The sequence below is a fragment of the Cucurbita moschata genome, unplaced genomic scaffold (assembly GCF_002738365.1).
Source record: "Cucurbita moschata cultivar Rifu unplaced genomic scaffold, Cmos_1.0 Cmo_Scf00024, whole genome shotgun sequence".
NCBI lineage: Eukaryota > Viridiplantae > Streptophyta > Magnoliopsida > Cucurbitales > Cucurbitaceae > Cucurbita > Cucurbita moschata.
Genome location: NW_019268540.1, coordinates 718445 through 741653, shown reverse-complemented (window position 1 = coordinate 741653; position 23209 = coordinate 718445). Strand labels below are relative to the sequence as shown.

The following is a 23209-nucleotide window of genomic DNA, read 5'->3' as shown; positions in this document are numbered from 1 at the left end:
CTTATCATCCCCTTCTTCCCTCCGGTGTCCCTTAAACCCCTCTCTCTCTCTCTCTCTGTTCATTATCCATTCCCCATTCTCTCTCTAAAATCCTCTTCTCTCTCAGGTCACCTCCCATGGCTTCCTTCCTTCCTTATCCTTAATTTCCCTTTTCCCTTTATACCCCTCTTATCTCATTACACTCTTCTTGGGTTTTGCAGTTAAATGCCTCCTCGTAACACCCATGGCAAGCCCAAAGGCGACAAGAAGAAGAAGAAGGAAGACAAGGGTATTTTCGTCATTCCACCCCACCCCACTCCATTTTCATTTTCATCTCATTAATTATTAATATCAATTAATTAATTAAACAATTTCTGATCATTTCCTTCTCTGTGTTTTGCGTTTTGCAGTTCTTCCCGTCGTTTTGGACATCTCCGTTCACCTTCCCGATGAGACCCTTGTTGTCTTAAAGGTCTCAACATTTTTCCTTTTTTTTTTTTTTTTAATAAAAATTTTAAAAATATATTAAAATATTATTATTTTATATATATATACTGATTTCAGTTGGACAGAAAATTCGAGTTTTGTGTAAAATTTTAGTATTAAAATTTTAATTATAATTTTTTAATTTGCAGAAAATTGAGAGCTGGGCAATTAATTTTACATTGTTTTTTAAATTACTAAATTTACGTTATTTTATTTCTTTTTATATTAATTTAAAAAAGGTGAAAAATAAAATGGGACTGTTTTGAAAAGCAGGGAATATCCACGGACAAGATAATCGATGTTCGCCGCCTGTTATCCGTCCAGACTGAGACTTGCAATATTACCAATTTCTCCCTTGCTCATGAGGTAATTTACAGTTTTATTTTTATTTTTTAATTTTTAAATATTAGTTTGATAATATTTTTACAATTTTTCTTTTATGCATCGTAAAATTATCGAATTTATTTATTTTATATGGAAGAATAATTATTTTCTAATATAAAAATAATATCATATTTTAATTACACAATATCATGAAGTCTCAATAAACATCCATTTTTTTGTTTGTTGAAAATTAAATTAGTTATAATATATAAAAAAATAAATATTTAATTTTTTTTTTATAAAAAAAATTTATTTGTTATTTGTGTTGACAATAACTTTGGGAGGTATTAGGCTACCTAAAAAAAATGACAAAAAGTCGACATTTTTTATTCTATTAATTTGTATAATTCATCGTTTAAATTTTTTATTCTATTAATTTGTATAATTCATCGTTTAAATATCTTCTGTCGATATATAAATTTATTGTCAAATTTCACCAATAAAAGTGTAAAGAATAAAATAATTTTTTAATAATAAAAATATATTAAAAATTAATATATGTTTAAAGTATCCAAATTATTATTATAAATATTACGTTATATAAACCATTTAAGTATAATTTAATTAGTTAATTGAAAATTTTAATGAATTAACTTATTAATTACACAAAATTTAATCAATTAAGTCTCTAAATTATGTGCAATAAATACCCCAATCTTAAATAAAATGAAAACTTAACTAATTAACACATTAATTACATTACTTATTTAAACATATAAATAAAGGGTATTTTGGACATTTTGTCAATGCAACCTTTTATTTTCTGAAGGTAAGAGGGCCACGTTTAAAGGACTCAGTGGACGTTTCCGCACTCAAGCCTTGCACCTTAACGTTAGTTGAAGGTATGAAACGCTGTCGTTTTGATGAAAGTAGTATCTTCTTTTTTTTTCTTTTTTTTTTTTCTGATCCGATTCTTCTCCTGTCGTCGGACAGAGGATTACAATGAGGAGCTTGCGGCGGCGCACGTCCGGCGACTCCTCGACGTCGTCGCTTGTACTACGTGTTTTGTATCGTCGCCGTCGGGGAAGGATCAGAATGGCGGTAAGTTCGACAGCAATGGCAGGAACTTGTCCAGTGCACTTGATAAGAACTCTAAGAAGTCTTCGACCTCCGCCGTTTCTGCCTCCGTTAAGTCCGACGGCTCTGTGGCCAAGCAAGACGAGGCGGACGCCGAAATCAGTCATTCTTGCCCTAAACTTGGAACGTTTTACGATTTCTTCTCACTCTCTCATCTCACGCCTCCTCTCCAATGTAACTATCTTCTCTCCGGTCTCTCCTTGTATGATTTAATCGTCATTTCTTTCGAAGTATGAAGCGTTTAAGAAATCCGTTCTCTCCTGAGAATCCTGTTAGTTTGTTATATCGTACTTGTCATTTCCTGACTGTTACATGCTGGTGGTGCCGCAGTTATACGGAGAGTAACTAAGCAGCAGGTCGATGGGATTTTGCCAGATGATCATCTGTTTTCGCTTGAAGTAAGTTGCTATTTTCTTCTAAAATTCAAGAATAACATCAATCTGAACGCGACATAGAAGGGCATTTCTTTCGAATGATATGGTTATACTTTTATATTCGTACTGTATTGAGGAATTTGACCTTCTATTTACTTATTTTTGAATTTGTAAGGCGAAGGTTTGCAACGGGAAGGTTGTGCGTGTGGAAGCTTGCCGGAAGGGGTTCCTTAGTGTTGGAAAACACCGGATTTTGAGTCACAACCTGGTTGATTTGTTACGCCAGCTTAGTAGAGCCTTCGATAACGTTAGTTCCTTTTATTCCCTTAAATCGATCAAGTGTCATTGCTTTTACAAGTATCTGTTATTTTAGTATAGTTTTTTTCTTTGAAGAATCTGTATCTCGGGCTCTAGGCTTCTAGGGTCAGTGGGAAGTGCGAATTATTCATTGCTGCAGCTAAGAACGTAGAATACTTGACTGAGTTGAGTTTCAAAGCTAGATTTTGTTCTTGTAAAAGTACAAGTTTTTTTAGTGAAGATATATTTTGATAATTGTTCTTCTAAGCCGGCAGCAATTAGTGATTTACGAGATATGAGTTAGTTGACATTATTTGTTCGTATATAAGATTAGAACATCTTTTTGGGGCTCTTAAAATTTTACTGAACTTTAGACGCCTCAATAAGCACTCAACTGACAAGAACTTCTATTACCATGAACTTTATTTGTCTTCTTGAGTTATGATTTTGAATTATTGGTTGAATTTACGCTTCAAATTTCTTATGTTTCAGGCATATAGTGATCTCATCGAAGCATTCTCAGAACGCAACAAGGTCGACCTTGATTTTTTTGGTTGGTAGTATGTACAACTTCTCATTTTTAATTTCTCTCTTTAAAATTATTCTTGAATTACCTTGCAGTTTGGAAATCTTCCTTACGGCTTTAGAGCCAACACATGGCTTGTTCCTCCTGTGTCAGCACAGTCCCTTTCAGTTTTCCCTCCTCTGCCTGCAGAGGATGAAATTTGGGGAGGAAATGGAGGTGGTTTAGGAAGAGATGGTAAAAGTGACTTGACACCATGGGCCAGTGAGTTTCTATTTCTTGCATCTATGCCTTGCAAGATGGCAGAAGAAAGACAGATTCGGGATAGAAGGGCTTTCCTTCTGCACAGCCTTTTTGTTGATGTTGCTATTTTTAGAGCCATTAAAGCAATCCAACATGTTATAGGAATGTTAAAGGAGGACCATTTAGTTTCAGAGGATGAAGTTCTTTTTACTGAAAGAGTAGGGGATTTAAAAGTTACCGTTAGAAAGGATGTTCCTGATGCAAGTTGTAAGGTAGATACGAAAATCGATGGAATTCAAGCCCTTAAAATGGACCAAAAGAACCTGGTGGAAAAGAATTTATTGAAGGGAATCACTGCTGATGAAAATACCGCTGCCCATGTAAGATTTTTCTGACTAAGCTTTTTCTCATTCAACAATGTCTCTGGGTTGGACTAATGTTATCATTATTGTTTGAACTTTCTAATTGTTTCTGTTTCTAATTTAGTCATTTTTATGGCTTTCCTTTATAGTCATTAAAGTAAGTTTTGTTATGTGTATAGGATTCTGCATCCCTAGGTGTCGTAAATGTGAGATATTGTGGCTATCTCTCCATCGTGAAAGTTGAGGGGAAAGAGAATGAGAATGTTAGTTCTCAGTATCAAAACATTGAACTTCTTGACCAGCCTGAAGGTGGGGCTAATGCCCTTAACATTAACAGGTATAAATATCTCGGTCAAATTAAGTGCCATAGCGATTTCCATCTATCTGACTTTCTATATGCAGATAATTTAAGTATTTAAACATGATCTTTAGCTTTGGTTTTTGCATTTGGCTTATAAATAATAACCTTATGTAGAATCTGCTCAATGCCTTTGATTAATAAACCCACTTCCGAATGTTCAGGATCTAAGAGCAAACAGCCCTTAGCGCATGTTCAATGCCATTTTTTATTTCACTGAGAGTCTGACATCTGCTTTGTTTCTCCCAGCTTGAGATTATTACTTCACCAAACCACACCTTCAGAGCAAAACAAATCTCCCACACATATGCAAAGTATGGAACAAGAAGAGCTTGGTGCTGCTCAAGCTTTTGTAGAGAAACTACTAAATGAAAGTCTTGCCAAGCTCGAAAAGGAGGATATGCGATCTAATCATTTTGTTAGATGGGAACTTGGAGCCTGCTGGATTCAACATTTGCAAGATCAAAAGAACACTGAAAAAGATAAGAAACCATCCAGTGAAAAGGCCAAGAGTGAAATGAAGGTGGAGGGACTTGGGAAACCTCTCAAGTCTCTTAAGAGTAGCAAAAGGCAAGATATGAAAACTTCGAAGACGCAGACAGGAAATGATTCCAGGTTAGATGGCATGACTAGTGAAGTCAACAATGCTACCTCGTGTGAAGATGAAAACGAAACAAATTCAAAAGAGAATGAAATAGCATTAAGAAGGAAGTTGTCTGAAGAGGCCTTTGATCGGCTGAAAAATCTGGACACTGGTTTGCATTGCAAAGTAACTTCTCTAGACACTGTTGCATCTCCCACCATCTATCATACCTAAGCTAACTTATTGTTTGTTATTTCAGTCACTGCAAGAACTAATTGACTTGTCCCAGAATTATTACGTGGAAGTTGCTCTTCCGAAACTGGTAATTTACATTTATTAGTCACATACTCTGTTCTTTTTCTTGCATATTAATATTGTCTTGGTGATTCCCTTTTCTAGCATTTATCATGCTTTACAGGTATCAGATTTTGGTTCATTGGAACTTTCACCAGTAGATGGCCGTACTCTAACAGATTTCATGCACACAAGAGGTCTTCAGATGCGTTCACTGGGTCAAATTGTAAGTTCGTTCATGCCATGCCTTTGTAATTTTTTATTGGTTATTTTATTGTATTTGTATCAACGAACTGAAAGGGATGGGAATTGAACAGCAATGGGTTGTTTGCTCTTAGATCTTGATCTTGCCAATCTTCAAACAAGCTACTTTTTTCTCAATCCTTCTTTTATGTTTCAGAACAATTTATCTCGTCTCTTCTGGTTTTACTGGGCAGAGATGAACAAGGTTTTAAAAAAAACCTTTTCTAGCTACAAAGCAATGCTGCAGCCTCTCTATTATTATCATTATTATTATTATTATTAGTTTTTGCATTGCTTACATCTCCATTATTATTCTATTTGCATCACTTTCCGGAGTTTTATTTCATTCTTTCCATTAGAACTGCTCTACACATTTTGACTCAACCTGAAGATTAATTGCTTATATCTGGAAAAAGAACGCTTTACCTTTTATCTTGGAGTATAGAAAATAACTTTTCTTTTACGTTCATGTATTTTCTGAATAATATTTAAGAGAATACTAAAATTGAGAAAATGTGTAATTTCCTCCATTGAATGCTACCCACTTTTCCATTACAATACCCTTTCTACTATCCTAACCAATTGGAGAAACTTTTTGTAGATCCTATGTTATGAGGCTAAAAGTTCTTCTGTTATATTTTCATATTATCAATGAAGTTGTTTCTTGTCAAAGGAAGATATTATATTTGGGTTCTGTTATCTTATTAGGTCAAGCTTTCAGAAAAGCTATCACATGTGCAATCACTTTGCATACATGAGATGATAGTACGAGCTTTTAAGCATATCCTCCGGGCTGTCATTGCCGCTGTTAAAATAGATAAGATGGCTGTTTCTGTCGCTGCCACGTTAAATTTGCTCCTTGGCGTTCCTGAGAGTGGAGAACTATTGGGGTCTTGCAATGTCCATTCCCTTGTCTGGAGATGGCTGGAGCTATTCTTAATGAAGCGATATGAATGGGACTTAAGCAGCTTCAACTTCAAAGATTTAAGAAAAATTGCAATTTTGCGTGGCATGTGTCACAAGGTACTATGAACACACGGTACCTTAGTGATCTACGATATCTATATGATTAAGGTTACAGAAAAAGCATGTGCAGGATATAGTATGATAATTGAGTGCTAGTTCCTAACTTGTTTTTTTCTTTAAATAAATTTTAGGTGGGCATTGAGCTGGTTCCACGAGATTTTGATATGGATTCTCCATTTCCATTCCAAAAATCGGATGTTGCAAGCCTAGTCCCAGTGCATAAGGTAATTGCATAGATACCAACCTTTAGGATACCTTTTTTAATAGCACTTCGAAACTAAAAATGATTGAGTTGAATTTGAATGTCATGCCGACTTCTTGCTGCAGCAAGCAGCATGTTCATCCGCAGATGGAAGGCAGCTCCTAGAGTCTTCAAAAACAGCTTTAGATAAAGGAAAACTTGAAGATGCTGTAACCTATGGTACAAAGGTATGCCATTCACAATCATGGTTTGCAATTCTCTTCAAGAACAATCCTTTTGCCTTTTTCTTTTCGCTGTCTTTTGGGTAAGAGGGTCTGTAACATTTGCAGTTCTTTAGCAAATCAGGTGCTCTTAGAGGCTTTTATAGCACAAGTTGTAAATGTGTTTCTAACTTTTAGTGGAATACAACTATTTTTAATCCAATAATGAAATAGTAAGATACAGGGTCCTTATTTTAGGAGAAAGGCTCAATGCAGGAAAGGAAAGAATAGTAAGAATAAGAATAATATAAAATCATTGATTACACCTAATTAAGATATTTACAACTAATATAAACCAACAGAGTTTAACTGCATGAACTAATTGAATTTCATACTTGCTTCTTCCTTCCCTACCTCAGGCTCTTGCAAAACTTGTTGCTGTTTGTGGTCCCTATCATCGCATGACAGCAGGAGCTTACAGCCTCCTTGCTGTAGTTTTATATCACACTGGTGATTTCAATCAGGTAGTTAATTCATTCTAAAGTATTGTGATGCCTATTATTGGACAATGTAGGGTGCTTTCTCTTTGTTTTATCTCATTTATTCATTTTTATGAATTATTTTTTTGTGAGGGAAGGTATTGTGGTGAAAGTTAATTCATTGGTTTTCCATTATAGGCTACTATTTACCAGCAAAAAGCCCTGGATATCAATGAGAGAGAACTGGGACTTGATCATCCAGATACAATGAAGAGTTATGGGGATTTAGCTGTTTTCTATTATAGACTTCAGCATACAGAGTTGGCTCTTAAGTATGTCTTTCTTGTCTTTCTCACTAGTCGCTAACTTACACCATGTATAAGACGTGTCTAGAGTTTTAGAAATTTTTATAGCCCATCGATTGTGGTGTAAGTTTTCAATGATCAATGAAAAATGTTTCTTGTTTTATAAATTTAGGTATGTAAAACGCGCTCTCTATCTTTTACATCTCACTTGTGGCCCCTCTCATCCAAACACTGCTGCAACATACATCAACGTGGCTATGATGGAGGAAGGGCTTGGAAATGTGCATGTTGCCCTCAGATATCTCCACAAAGCTCTCAAATGTAACCAAAGATTACTTGGCCCAGATCATATTCAGGTTTTGCTTTGACCTTGTTTAAATTTATCTACTTTTTATCTAAAACTTTTAGTTCTGTCATACCTGACTGATACTCTGTAATGAACTTTTTAGTAGGATTTTTCTACTCCATTGGCAATGGGCCATGACTGTAGGACCCTATTTTTCTAATTCAAGTCTTTATTTGTGGGAATTTTTTGGCACAATGGTGAAGGCTCATTAAGGAATAGACGGGTGGGAGAAGGTTCTGTAACAGATAATTATATAATGACAAAGCATGATTTTCAAGATGACTTGAGAAAGTTTGATCCTAGATTACAAGCCTAAATCATTTAGGTTCACTATTTGCTGTAATGGGGCGTGAAAATAATTAACTTGGAATCTTAAAGCGATACTTGGGTCTTCATGGAGAAGTTTCAATGTGTAAGATTTTGGATATTACTGCATGAACCACCATGCAAGGATGACGGGATGAAGTTGGCCTTGATATACTCCCATCTAAGTGCTTAGGACTTAGGAACAAGGTGTAAACCTTGCAAATTTTCCCATCCTTAACCATTAAGTTTATAAATAAAATGAATAAATTAACTCTCTCACTGGTCACGAGTCAAAATTTTGGGCTTGCAGGTAAAATTAACTTGCTGTTGGAGGTCTCATTTCTTCAAATCCCGTGTTATTCTTTCTGAGTTTTATCATTAATAGTTCATTTTGTTCGGTCATGTAAGAGTAAACTTTGAACCCAAAATTTAGAAGGAAGAAGCATGAATGTGGCTAATGGACCTGACGTGATATGACGTGGAACTGCCATTTTGCAGTTTCAAAATTGGGATTGTCATAGTGATTAAGAGATGTTCCTGTATAATCCAAATAACTACCAATATTATGAGATATTAAAAGATTAGAGAGTCTATATCAATGAAAAGTTTGCTTTTTGTTAATGAAATAGAAAGAAAACTTTCTGGTTCATATCACACTTTCATGTTACATGCAATTTTTTCCAGACACACTATCCCTGTGTTGTCATGAGGTATATCAAGCTCTGCTTTAATATTCCTAATTTCTTTAGACGGCTGCAAGCTACCATGCTATAGCAATCGCTCTCTCGCTAATGGAAGCATACCCTTTAAGTGTTCAACATGAGCAGACAACCTTGCAAATTCTGCGAGCAAAGCTGGGCCCAGATGACCTACGCACTCAAGTAAGTACAAGAAACTTGGAGTCGTCTACAAGACTATAATCTCATTGTCTTCTTTTTGTTGTTAACAGTATGCGTTCAAGCTAATCCCTGTTGGCTTTGTCAAAGAATTCTTTTATCTTCTGTTTCTTAAAAATCTACATTCTTCGAAATTTTCCCATTGGTTTGTTCATGTTAGATTTAATCCTGCAGGATGCTGCTGCTTGGCTAGAATACTTTGAGTCCAAAGCTTTTGAACAACAGGAAGCTGCAAGGAATGGTACTCGGAAGCCTGACGCGTCAATAGCAAGTAAAGGTCACCTAAGGTAAACAGCACATTCTGATTTTTGTCAGTTATGGGAATTATTTTATTTGAACATTATTTTTTCTCGGATCTTTGCCATATTTTATTGCTTATTTATGTTGACAAGATTAAGTTTATGGAAGCTCGAGTAGTGATGTTGTGCTATGGAAAATCACTTATGAAATGAATGCTTCTTAGGCTTATCTTAAACTCTGATGTGCATCTTGTACTAAATGCAAATGTGGTTTGGTTGGTTGCCTTAAAACAGATGGATTTTGTTAACTCATTCAGCAGTGTTTTCTTTTATTTCTTTGTTTTCATCTAAGGACATGTCTCAGGAATTCCTTCAGCAATTGAAAATAATTCTGTTTCTAGTTTGTTTATTGGTTTCTATTTCCACCCCCTGTTTTCTAGTGTGATTTAAAGTTCTATATTGGAGTCTGATCGAATAAGAACTGGATTTTCAAGCCCTAATTAGAGTCTAATGGGTTTTTAAACAATTAAAAGAGGTTTCTTTCTCTCAATCACAGCTTCTTTAACATGTCCTCTTATCAGCGTGAAATACTATTTCAACTTTTTTTTCTGACTGATACTATTTGTGTCAAAGTTTGTGGAATCGAGGCTGATCCTTTGGTGCGCTCTATAACTCTCTCTTTCTCTTGTTATTCTTTTTCAACACAACCCTAGAATGTATTTAAGGGATCTCAATGCCACTAAAACCCTACCCTTATTCTCTCAAATTTAACCCCCACATTGCCATGCATCTTAATCTCATCAGTTGAGAATTAAAATTTTTAAAATTTTATATCTACCTTGTGTTCTCCCCTTTTCGGGTTATTAAGAACTTACTTTTCTTATTTGTGCTGCAGCAGGACTTCTGCTCTATATGCTTTTTGTGGTTACACAATATTTTAAAATAAATGAATAAATTTGATAAATATTACTCTAGAGCTGATTGTTATTGTTGCTTCTTTGAATCTTGGCAGTGTATCAGATTTGCTTGACTATATAAATCCTAGTCATGATGCCAAAGGGAGGGATTCAGCAGCAAAGAGGAAAAACTATACTGTGAAGGTAGTTGTTTTATGCCATGTTAGTCGTACTGATTTCCAATTAGATGAGGAATCAACTAAGGTAACTTCATGTACGGTTAGGTTCAGAAATGGATGATATGTAAGTTTTTTTTACAAGTTTTGGGAAGGATCATTTAATTATCTTTGATGCTGGCATGATAGTTACCTTCATTCCGAAACTATTTTAAAGTGTCTCCAGATGAAGTCTATTTTTTTCTTTGTACCATATATTCATTTTATTTTGAACATCATATGATTTTTCTGAAAAATATTGTTCATCAGCAGAAATTAAATAGTTCTAATAGCTGTATTTTAATTCATAATTAATGGACAAAACAACGAACAAAAGACCTTACTGCCAATTTCTTCTGTACATACGGCTTTTCATCTTATTGTTCTTTTTTACCTTGCAGCTGAAGGGAAAATCCGACCAGAGTATGAGCTTGGCACATAGCAACGAATCTCCAAAAGAGACCTCAAAAGAGGTTTCTGATGAAGAGACACAGATACTTGAACCTGGACATGGTCAGAGTACAGATGAGGAAACTACCACACCAGTTGAAGCCCAGCAGCCCGTTATTGAGGAAGCTACTGAAGAAAGGCCAAAAACAGCAGATGATGTCATATCTGAACACCACCCAGAAGGAGAAGATGGATGGCAACCAGTTCAAAGACCAAGATCAGCTGGGTCTTATGGACAGCGGCTGAAGCAACGTCGAGCTAGTTTTGGCAAGGTCTTTAGTTACCAGAAGATGAATATGGATGTCGACAGTGATTCTCATACACTGAAGAATAAGAATCCAAACAGTCGATTATATGTTTTAAAGAAAAGAACAATATCCCATGGGACTTGTACAGATCATCATTCTATGAATTCCTATAAAGGCTCCAAATTTGGGAGGAGAATAGTCAAAACTTTGACTTACAGGGTTAAGTCAATATCCTCGTTATCAGAACCTGCAGCAGCAGTGGTGCCTGAAACTGATGACAAGGTTGTCTCTGCAGTAGAGCCTGGTGGAATTTCAACTCCAAACGATGCTAGCTCAGTGAAGAATACAATAGTCAGCCTTGGAAAATCACCTTCATACAAGGAAGTGGCTGTAGCCCCACCAGGTACTATTGCCATGTTGCAGGTTAGGGTACCTCAGAGTGATACAACTCGTTCTGAGGAACTCAGAGTTGAGAAACATGAAGAAAGATCAGATGAAATGAAGGGAATTTCTGATAGTTCTATTGTGGAATCTCCTGATTTCTTGAAAGAGGAAAAACCAGTTGAGAAAAATGATGAAACTGAAGCAGAATGTGCTGTTGAAAATAATCCTTCTCAAATAGTATCTGAGACTGTGTTAGGACTTGAATCTTGTGTTGTTGATGAGAGTGAAGTTGTGGAGGACAATGCACCTACTGATATCATGTCCTATCCTGTGGAATCTCCAGAACATAAACCCTCTGTGGAGGATCTACCAAGTGGCTTTGAATCTGAAAATTTTGACTCCTCCCTTGAACAAGTTGAGGTTTTGAAGGACAAGTCGTTAATTCTATGTTCTGGTGAGACTCGAGGACTCATTAACAAGAAATTATCTGCTTCTGCAGCTCCATTTAACCCATCGCCAGTTATCATGCGTGCTGCACCTGTAGCCATGAATATAACAATTCCTGCTGGTCCTCGTGCCATTCCACCTATTGCAACTTGGCCAGTAAACATGAATATTCACCCAGGGCATGCTTCAGTTTTAACAACAATTAATCCATTATGCTCCTCTCCTCACCAACCATACCCTTCCCCTCCACTAACTCCTGGCATGATGCAATCCGTGCCCTTTATGTACCCTCCTTATTCCCAACCACAGGCAATACCAACTTACTCTCAACCTTTATCTGTCCCCGGTTATTCCCAACCAGTACCGACCAGTACATTTCCTGTAACCACCAGTGCGTTCCATCCCAATCATTTCACTTGGCAGTGCAATGTGAACAATAACACATCGGACTGTATTCCTGGCACAGTTTGGCCTGGTAGCCATCCCCCAGAGTTTTCTGTCCCGTCACCTGTTGATCCTGCTAATGATTTCATGAAAGATCCAAACGTCAACTGTGATGATTCTTTGAAAGTTCTACCAGCAGATATTGACAGCCTAGAAGCTAAAAAAGAAAACAATTCTCTTGGTTTAGAACGTGCTGAAGAGAAGTGTCATTCAAATCCATGCATGGTTGAAACTTCAACCATTGAACCCATACAAAAATCCATTTTAAATGGAAATGGAGAAAGTGGTAAAGAAAATGTTGATGGTGAGAAAACCTTCAGCATTTTGGTAAGGGGAAGAAGAAACCGGAAACAAACTCTCAGGGTGCCAATTAGTTTGCTAAATCGACCTTATGGCTCACAGTCGTTCAAAGTAAATTATAACAGAGTGGTCAGAGAAAGTGATCTTCCCAAGTTTACCAGCTATTCAGCAGGCAAAGAATGTACGGCTAGTGCAACATAGCTGTAGCTTGTGCCATTCTTGCGAACAGATGTTTCAACGATAGACAAGGATATTGCTGATATTATGTCCTGTGAGCAAATGGAGTAACTGGAACTGGATGTCTTCTGGCTTCATGTTTACGTATCATCCCTGCCTTGTCAGTTTCATGATTCAAACAGACTTCTGAGAAAAATTGAGGTTTGTTTCCTATAAGCCAGCCATAGAAGAGTCTTTTTTTATCTTCATCTTTATATGCACACACTTCTGTTTCAGAGCAGAAACAAAATATTTCGTTGGTATATTTATAGGTATACATGCTAGCATTTAGGTTCTTTTTGCATAAATTTGTAAGTTTTGAATCCGGTTCTTTTTATTAGTGGCTATTAAGTAGGAAGTCGATATCTTAGGGGTGAGTCACGTCTCCATTAATGAAAACTTTTAGCTATTTTCTGGTTCTAATTAAATGATATACTGATCTTGTCTGGGTCAAGGTTTTACAGTTGAAGAATGACATGATGTTCATGTGCTGAACTTTGTGCATATAATATGCTTTAGTTTTTTGTGCTACACCATAATATAGATTTGAGTTTGTTCGTTGTTAATTGGTTAGTAGTTTGGGTTTAAGTAATTTGCTGGTAATAATGGATTAGTGGGCTTAATCGTCTATTATAAATAGTGGGTTAATCTTTTGTATTAGGAAAGATTTGAAAAATAATTAAGACTCGTTGAGAATTCATAGAGAGTTTTAAGCTCTTTTGATTCTAGATTTTTAAACTTTCAGCTGCAGAAGTTTCAATTTCTTTGCCTAGTTTTGTCTAATTACAAGGCTGATTATATGGTCTTTCTTGATGTGCAGGCATGATAGCATGTGGTGAATAATTAAGCTGCTCTGAAGGTGATATTTGCTTTCATTATATGGTTAGGAACTGGATCACGGCATCCAAAGATAAGTTCGTTTCTGGCTCTGGAATAGTGATAGCAGTGATTTTGGTAGGGTAGTTTAAAAGTGTATACCACTGATTATTTCATTTATGTTTGACCCATAAACTTAATTTTTATTTTCCGATCAAGTTGATTAGAACCTTTTTGCATGTTCTAATGACATAACAATGAATCAAAGAATAAGGAACTTTTCCCATTAATATCTTGAGATCTCTAAGGATGTCTGATCCTGAGCTATTATTATTCTTATGTTTTTATGTCTGATATTTCATCTGTGTTATTTGTTATTTATTGTCAGAGATGGGTGGCTGGTAGTTCTTTCTTGTGATTTAGGATCGACCCAAACTTCTTAATTTGATGATCTTATTTAGAGTTTTGTTTTAGAGAAATAAATGTATGGTAGACCACCTACTTTAGGATTTAATTTCCAGTTATCTAACAGCCAAATGTAGTAAAATCAGAGTCAGCCAAATGTAGTAGAATCAGAGAGTTGTTTGGGGTATATGGGTGCCCAAGTTGGATGAGAGAGTTGTTGGGTATATGGGTGAAGTTATCGCTTCACTTCTTCGATTGAGTGCATCGAATAGTGTGGGTTAGATATTCTTCATATTTATTATTATTCTAACATAAGCCTAATTTTTTATAAATTTGTTAATTTTGAAGATTAACATTCAACTGGAATGATCATTCGCATGTGATAGTTCTAGATTTATTAAATATTACAATATATATAAAAATACAAAGTCGTTCTTACAACTGCCAAGAAATAAGTGTAATCACTCTAAGAAATAAGTGTAATCACTCTAAGAAACGTTCAAATTTTGAACTGTAACCTCAACGTGGTAACAGGTAAGACATCGATTCTATACCTTTTTGCTCTAACCAAATTGAAGGATTTAGGTCGTAAAGCTTATTATCACCTAACACCAAATTTACCAAGTTCCATAGTCCATGATTTTAGTTAAAGAATAAACAATCAAATAATGGGTGTTTGTAGTAACCATACTTCATCTTACGGTAGGATCTTTTACTCTTGTTATGAGAATGTGTTTACTTAGCCCAAGCCACTGCATCAATCTCCGTTTGGGCGCTTCTATACAACTCCAACCTCTTTGCAATTGATGTTCGTCGTTGCATGATGGCGGGGTCCTCGTCCAACAATTTTCCTAATTGTTTCGCCTGTGCAGATAAAAAACACCACAAATAGTTCTATTACAAATAACTGCCACTCGATGTCTATCGAAAAAGGAGAAGAATTGGAACAAAGAGATATTGGAATCTGACAGATGAATGAATAATTGTTGAAGTAAACAAAAGTGTTTAATCCAAGAGATCAAACAATCTACGTCAACCTCATTCTAATATTAGATTATTGAACACAACTTTTTGTCGGGAAGATTTGCATCTTTTACTAACACCAATCGAAAAGATATTATAAGACACTTTGTAGAAATTACTACACTTTGCTCTACTTGAAACTACTTGATATTTCTTGAGATTACTTGATATTTCTTGAGATTTCTTGAGATTATTAGTGAGTGTGAGTGTGAGTGCGAGAAACTACTGCACCATACCCTTAAGCATTTATTTATTTGTTTTTCACGTAACAAGAGATACGATGGAAAGTTCCTTACCTCCTTTGTACCTAATTCTGCAAAGAAATGATCGAGCAAACTGCGCTTGGCCTCCCGCACTTGACAATATACTATTGATTTCGGAATAGAATTCCTCAGAGTCGCACAAACCATATTGACATAGGACAACACCGTGGATCCTGTAAAGAAAGGGCAAACCTTAATTGCTATAGAACAAACTACTCTTCAGTGATTACTTCATTTTTTCTCATTCAATTCTCCGAGTTCGTATTGACTCGATGTAATATGCTAAACACTTGGTGCCCAAAATACCTGACATTCATCTAGTTTATGATTGATGAGAGAATGTCTGGTAGTCTGTTACCGAACAGAAAAAAATCATTTTATGTTGGTATTTCCTCTTACCGACTCGCCGGAGATAAGAATCATTGTATCTATCAAATATCGAATGAGTTGGATTTCCACCCTTTTCAACATCTTGAGGAAGCTTGCGAAAAAATTCAACAGTTAAGTAACCACATTCCATATCCACTAGCTGTAATGTGGCTCTCTTACTTTCTTCCTTCATCCTCTCTAATGAATCAACGGCTGCCTTCAAAACCTCCGCTCTCAAAGTAGGATATTGCTTTAACTCCTGGATGAGAACAAAGAGAGCGAAACGAATGATGCCCAACTTCTACTATCATTAATAATTTAATGTTCAAAACTTGACGTACCATAGTCTCACTGATTGACTTTTGAACTAACTCTTTGAGAAGAGAAAATACCTGCAGTTATAAACATAGATATGGAAAATAAATTTAAGAAAATTGAGTACCATGAGAACCATGTGATGCAGTTGTCAGGTGGGAAAAAATGTTAGAAAAATTTATATGGTTTGTTCTTCATTTTAGTTATGATGAGCAATAAAAAGTGTTACCGCATCCACAGCTGCCTCTGCAGGACCTCTAATGGTTACCAAGGACGATTCAACAAGCCGGCGATACCCTTGTTCAGGTGCAATTAAATGAGGTTGGTAACCATCTGCTTCGGTTATTATCTTTCGAACATTGTCCATGGAAAGATGCTTGTCAAAATGTAATCTCTTTAAAGAAGCCGGGAATTGATTGTCAAACACAGAATAAATCTTGTCTCCACCTGGGCGTCTAGAGGATCAACACATTTGGAAAGAGTCATTATGAATATAACTAACAATCACTTATATAATAGAATCAGCAATGGAGCATCGCATATACATACACGCCATCTAGATGTTCTTTAAATATCTGATCAAATGTGCGACAAATTTCCATGATCATATATAATTTCCCCTGCAATGAGACGGATTGAAAAAAAATGCGAAGTTACAAGTGCTTAATACCACACAATAGTTTGTAAAAGCAGTAAGCAATCCAAACAAGGCTAGCTTATGTTAGTAAGTTGCACAGAAAAACTGGTTTCAAAGGAACAAAACTCCATAAAAGAATAGACGATATTAATGCTTACTCCAGTATCAGTAGCGATAGGTTTTCCAAGACGACTCAATTCTGCTTCCAGTTCAGAAATAGTTTTGTTAATAAGAGATTGAAGACCTGGAATTCTAGACTTGATGACAGTTTCCAGATGCTGAAAAAAAATTTGCACCCACGCTTTTCAAATTAGTCATCCAAACAAGGCTAGCAAACGTCAGAATAGGAGGCTAGAAAACGTCAGAATAGGAACCGTACAGGCATCCTTTGTGCAGTGCATACGGCTCCACAATGAAATTCGTTTTTACCTTCCATCGAAGGAATAGAAAATGGAGGATCTATCAGGCCCAGAACAGTAAATTATCCAATAACAACCCTTCCTTTTTTTTTTTTAGTAATTTAAAAATAAATACCACGATAATTCCGTTGCTTTATTATTTCGTTCGTTATTCAGCAATTCCAAAAAAAAAAAATTCGTAGTCATAAAATAAAATTTTAAATTTTCCTTTTCCATGAGACATAAAGTGAGAGATTATCAAAAGAAGGAAACCAGCGAGCAGCAATAGTTTTGACAATAAAAAGAAGGAAAATGCGAGTGATTATCAAAATGAAAATTTAAACCTGCAGGGGAAGATCTGTACCTTCGAAAGCATCTTCCCTAAATGCTCAGAACCCATCCTACTAGCCATGTGCTGATACTCTGGACTAGTAGCAAAATATTCACGCTCTCTACGACGAGCCGCAATCATATCAACACTTTTATTTATATCAGCTTGGGAACGATTAACAACACCAATCCAAGGAAACTGCAGTTTATATGCTCTTCCTTCCAGGATCTACCAACCCAAAGGAAGTTATTAAAAGAAAAAAAAAAAAAAAAGCATCACATAAAACTTGAGCACTCAAATATCCCCAGGAAAGAGGTAAATTTAAGCACCCAAAACTGACTTATTTGAGTGACTTGCTCCGACCATTTTCATTAGATATTCCTACTCATCTTAGACTCTGAAAGAAAAAAAAACTTGACCTTCTTCCCAAAAGTGAGAAAACGAAGATGGAGGCGATGGTGATACCCAAACAAAAAAAAGAAGGAAATGCAGGAAAACTCCCTCTTGAATGATTAGGAGTCCATGAATAAACATTTCTAGCGAAGGGCGAGAGAAAAAGTTCGCCAACAAAGTTTGCAATAAAAGACGGTTAAACTATTGATATAAAGATTAAATTTACCACAAACTCTAACTTAAACTTTTGAGTTGATTGGTCATAGAACATGAAATCAGAGCAGAGCAGGACGTCTGATTTCTATTAATATTGATTTCTAAGTTTAAAGTCCGCTATACTTACATCAACTGCATTGGTTCCTTGGTCCATAAGATCAATTTTCGTCAAAACTCCAAATGTCCTCTCACCTGACATTTAATAATTTCAAGAACTTGCACATACAGCAGGGGAAAATATAGTTGGCTATAAATGAAAATAGCTTCAATGGAATTATATAATATAAATATTATTTAAGGCTTCACAATGTCCAAGACTATTCCATCAACTGTTTCAATAAAAGTCAGAAGTTTTAATTAGACAGAATCTGGTAGAACCTCAATGCTATTTGTTGGATAAGAAACAATTTCATTTTGTTGAAATATACGTATTTAATTGGTCGATACATCAACCAGTTTCTTGTACTTAAAGCAACATAATTATAGCATTAGAACGGTAAGGGAGCAAACATCTTCCCAAAGTCTCTTGGCGCCTCCAATAGTTCTATTAGATCTTCCAATTTCTTGTACTTAAAAGCATCATAATTATAGCATTAACTTGGTAAGGGAGCAAACAACCAACTAGCATTTGGTTAAGCTGGTTTAATTAGGTGAGATTGTTAGCTTGGTTTCTTTTATCAGCCCCTTTAAATACAGTGATAGTGGCCTTGAATGGTTGATGAAGAATTTTATAAAAACATGAGAACTTGAGTGCATCACTTGGCCACATATTTTATTTCACATAATCAAGAAGAATCTTGCTTCTGTCTTACCTTTTGGATCAACTTCACGAGAGATTTTGATTGCATCGGATGTCGCAAGATCCTGATTTGCTGGAGAGATGGCCAGAATGATGCAATTAGGCTGTAACAAGAGTTATATGCCACACATATAAGTCAGATTAACATATTACAAACCAGGTTAATTTTCAAACTCACATAAAAATATAAAATAAAATAAATTGAAAGCACAATTTTCATAATCTTATTATATTAAAAAGGGAGCCATATTCAAACAATTACCTTTTCTATAAAGGATCGAACCATGTTCTCTATATCTTGAACAATGCTATCTGATTGGCCCTCTACATATCAAAGTCGATGTATCTTCTATCAATCAGATTTTTTTTCATGCACAGTTTTTCTTATTCAGCCATCATAAGTAGCTTATAAGAAGATCAAATATAGTTAAGAACTCGATTTATTGTAAGCAATAGTTAAGGAAGTCTAACTAACCAACAGCTACTTTTGTCAGCCCAGGAAGATCAATAAGTGTAAGGTTAACAACTGCAATTAAAACTTCGTAAGTACACTGAAAAATAAAGTTTCAAGAAATTTATGGAGTTAAAAGAAGAAAGTTTCATATTATAAATACAACCCTGTCAGAATACAAAACATGAAAAACTAGTTAAAAAGAACCCACATCCATATTATACTGTAACGTGTAATCAACAGGCAAACACTTATTATTCATAATAATCGTTTTTTTTTCTTTCTTTGGTCACCAGGGTTAAATATAAATGGAGCACTAACTAGTTAGTGAACCAAATTGACCTTACCGTCTATTCTAGACGAGTTGCTGGAGAAAAATAAAAAATAATTGAGAAGGTTTTGGTAAAAATTACTTAAAGCAATTAAAATCTTAGCTTATCTACTATGCATCATCAACAGTACCCCTACAACAAAAGTAACAGAAGCTGCTTAAAAATCAATTTTTTTTTGCCATAAACACACATTCATCTGACCATTGGGAGAGTAGATACTCAGATGGATTGGAACACTTGAAATTTGTTTACTGCGCCCTGTCTCTCTATCAGTCTCGTCTGAGATCTCCTTCCTCAGTGCAGCTACATGAGTATAAGAACAGATGTTGAAATAATTTTTTTGTTCATTAATCAACGAATAAATGTTGAATAATTGTTAACTTATAAAATGTATGGAGACATGTACCAAAATCGGTGAATTTTTTCCTAGGGAGATGCATGAACTCTCCATATTCTTTTCCTTCGTCAATCCTATGAAGCTGCAAAACAAGGGGGCGTCGGGTGACAATCCCTGCAAACAACGTTTTAGTATCATATGAAAGTTCCAAGAATGTGAACATTAACGAGATAATAAAATTTTCTAATAATACTGCAAACTTATGTAACTATTGGAAAACAACCACCTGACCACATGGGCAGAGCTGTAAAGAAATATAAAATAAGTTACCAGGAATGAGACGCCTAAATTACAACTTCTAGAAGTTGATATTTCAGCTTGTAATTATCAGCAGCGACAAGATCCGTGATTCTAAGTTATAACTCCTTTTAAAGAGAAAAACTTCTGAAAGCTTACAATTTGAAAATGTGACTTCTCTTTAAGCTACTAGTTAGAAAAACCTCGATGCTCTAATGACAATAGTCCCAGCCAACGATGAACAAAAAAACAAGAAAATTCTTCTCTGAAGTACTTGCTAGTTCACATGCCGTTTTTCTTATTGTTGAGGCTCGTACCCTTCAAATGAAGAAAGACCCCTCAGCAAAAAAGAGTTTACAGCAGAAATTTACCAGCTCCACGAGGTAAAAAGTCTTTTCCAACAATGCTTTCCAGTACCGAAGACTTGCCAGAGCTCTACAACCAATATGATAATAAATTGAGTAGATTCTTTATCTAGAACACATAATGGGAAGTGAGAATTGCAATACAAGAACACAAGTAATTAACAGAGGTCGGTGCAGATAAATTAAGGTGCACGATTCAACCAAAACTGACAGCCTAAGTAGACATGAACATACCAAATTCAATAAAAAAAATCCATCTTTAAAAAAACATTCGTAAATAATTGAAGTAACATAGTACATAACAAGTGATCAAATGTTCAATAGAAAAAATACATGTTGCAATGCAATATTGGCAATCTTTAAATGGGCACTTGCAGAGGAATTGAGTTCTAGAGAGCTCCATCGCCATGGACCATGGATGCTTGTTCTATATGGGGATATTGTTATAAATATACAGGTGAAATCATCAGTTTTTATTCTATTAGATAACAAAGATCCAACTTTTCACTTCGTTCAAACAAGAGTTTGAATGGAGAAGTCTAAGTTAGCATCACCCCATTACTATTACACTTGATGAACGTAGTTGTAGATGCATCCATGGCTGTCAAATCTATTGGAATCTTATGCATAGGGTTTAAGTAATTCTTTACTCTAACCCAAGTAAGGTTCTGAAAATAGCTTATGAATTCCGCATCAAATCAAAAGTACATCCAAATTTGTCACTTATTAACGTATTGAAAATTCACCATATCTCTATGATTTGTTAGCAGCAAAAAAGAAAAAGAATAAAATAAAGGCGTGGTGAAATTTTCCTGTGACATCAAGGAATCTAACTTGAGTAATTCCGATGAAATTATTGGAGTAATAAAAGAAAAGAGAGAGAAAGAAACAACAGAACATCAATCCTGGCGATAAACTACAAGAATTCCACGAATAAAATAATAAATCCTGAAATGACAACAAGACAGAATAAACTCATGCGTTCAATGATATAATAATAATAAAAAGAGAGAGAGAATAAAACAAAATGATACTGTGAAAGAGAATTCCATAAAGAAACAAAATGGACGATCGGGTCCACAGCTGATAAGATGGCAGCAAAAAGGCCGAATTTCTTCGAAAAAACAAATAAAATCAAAATAAACTGGCGTATTGACGTGCAACAAAAGAAATGTGAGAAAGCGGCGTATAACCTGGCCTCCGACGACGGCAATGGCGGGAAGGGAGTCCCAGAGAGTGGGCAAAGCGCTCTCCTCGCCATGATCGCCAAGAGCAGTGCAAGCTCTCTGAAGTTTGTTGACCAAGGAAATGAGATTCTCCATGAACGAGTGAAGAACTCAGATTATTGAGGCAACGAAGAGTACGGATTACAGCAGAGTTCTGAGAGTAGTTAGAGATGGAACAAGAAAAGGAGGGAGATTGTGGGACGGCCATTGATGGAGTTGGAAAAGGTGGGAAGGCGAAAGAAAAGGCTACCAATCCGAGCCGGTTCCTTTGAACGTTTCCACTGCCTACTGTTCTATTTAGTTATTTATGCTTTCAGATTTGCAACCATAAAATTTAGGTATATATAAATAAAGACTAAATATTTAAATACTAACCAGACATCTTAAAAAGGACAATATCATACGAGTCTGAAACATAATATTAGAGTCATGCCCTAAAAAAGGGACAATATCATATGAGTCTGAAACATAGTATTAGAGTCATGCTCTAAAAAGGGAGACAATATCATACGAGTCTGGAACGTGGTATTAGAGTCATGCCCTAAAAAGAGAACAACATCATACAAGTTTGGAACGTGATATTAGAGTCATGCCCTAAAAAGGGGACAATACCATACGAGTCTGGAACATGGTATTAGAGTCATGCCCTAAAAAGGGGACAATATTATACTAGTATGAAATATGATATCAGAATCATGCCCTAAACATAGTTATAGTGTGGAACATAGTATTAGAGTCATGCCCTAAACATAACTATAATCTGAAACATGGTATTAGGGTCATGCCTAAACATAACTATAGTATGAAACATGGTATTAGAGTCATGCCCTGAAAAAGGGACAATATCATACGAGTCTGGAACATGGTATTAGAGTCATGCCTTAAAAAGGGGACAATATCATACCAGTATGAAATATGATATTAGAATCATGCCCTAAACATAGGTATAGTCTGGAACATGGTATTAGAGTCATGCCCTAAACATAGCTATGTTAATACAACATCTCGTTATTTTCTATTATTATATTTCTTTTTTGTGCGTATAGTCATATTTCTCATTTATAATCTAGTTTAAAGTAAAATAAATTAATGTGTAAGTTAATATAAAATTTTAAATGTGCTAACAATAAATTAAAAAGAAAAATATTAAATCAAACTTTATTATATCAATAATTTTATGGAGTAAACTATACTAAAAAGATAGTTTTTTTTAACATAAAGTCAACAAAAAATTAGAAATTCAATAAATTTTAATAACCTTTAATTATGAATATATATATATATATATATATATATATATTTAATAGGCAAATCAAATGGACTGACCTAAACCCAACCCAAGATGGACCTAAACATTGATCCAATTAGCAAGCCTATGGGCTGGGCTATAAATTTGGCTATTAAAGATGGTTAAGTTTAGACAGAGGCCTGGTT

General features: G+C 35.3%; 2 protein-coding genes across 7 annotated transcripts; one reads left to right on the top strand and one right to left on the bottom strand.

Annotated features, from left to right (window-relative positions):
- Positions 1-13922, top strand: LOC111460803 (protein TSS-like). Of its 2 annotated transcripts, none has more exons than XM_023104096.1 (25): positions 1-106; positions 201-268; positions 390-451; positions 739-831; positions 1619-1691; positions 1783-2100; positions 2257-2324; positions 2476-2607; positions 3090-3131; positions 3219-3743; positions 3905-4062; positions 4333-4852; positions 4926-4988; positions 5085-5186; positions 5912-6226; positions 6361-6453; positions 6557-6658; positions 7051-7155; positions 7309-7442; positions 7588-7771; positions 8817-8948; positions 9138-9250; positions 10215-10302; positions 10715-12964; positions 13623-13922. In XM_023104096.1, the coding sequence occupies exons 2-24, from the start codon at positions 205-207 to the stop codon at positions 12785-12787; spliced, it is 5559 nt and encodes a 1852-aa protein (XP_022959864.1). In that variant the 5' UTR covers positions 1-106; positions 201-204; the 3' UTR covers positions 12788-12964; positions 13623-13922. The 2 variants fall into 2 exon arrangements, with proteins under 2 accessions (XP_022959864.1, XP_022959865.1); XM_023104097.1 differs by having other exon boundaries at positions 9-104; positions 197-268.
- On the bottom strand, positions 12943-22058 carry LOC111460804 (dynamin-related protein 5A). Of its 5 annotated transcripts, XM_023104099.1 has the most exons (17): positions 21743-22058; positions 20556-20619; positions 19957-20061; positions 19752-19853; positions 19243-19293; positions 19030-19091; positions 18781-18871; positions 18096-18160; positions 17393-17587; positions 16789-16908; positions 16543-16613; positions 16223-16448; positions 16020-16070; positions 15709-15937; positions 15343-15482; positions 14715-14887; positions 12943-13030 (listed from the first exon to the last, which is right to left on the bottom strand). In XM_023104099.1, exons 1-16 carry the CDS (start codon positions 21869-21871, stop codon positions 14759-14761), a joined length of 1830 nt encoding a protein of 609 aa, XP_022959867.1. In that variant the 5' UTR covers positions 21872-22058; the 3' UTR covers positions 12943-13030; positions 14715-14758. The 5 variants fall into 5 exon arrangements, with proteins under 5 accessions (XP_022959867.1, XP_022959866.1, XP_022959870.1 ...); XM_023104098.1 differs by lacking the exon at positions 12943-13030 and having other exon boundaries at positions 14474-14887; XM_023104102.1 differs by lacking the exon at positions 12943-13030 and having other exon boundaries at positions 14474-14887; positions 20344-20619; positions 21743-21776.
- Between the last annotated feature and the right edge of the window lie 1151 nt (positions 22059-23209).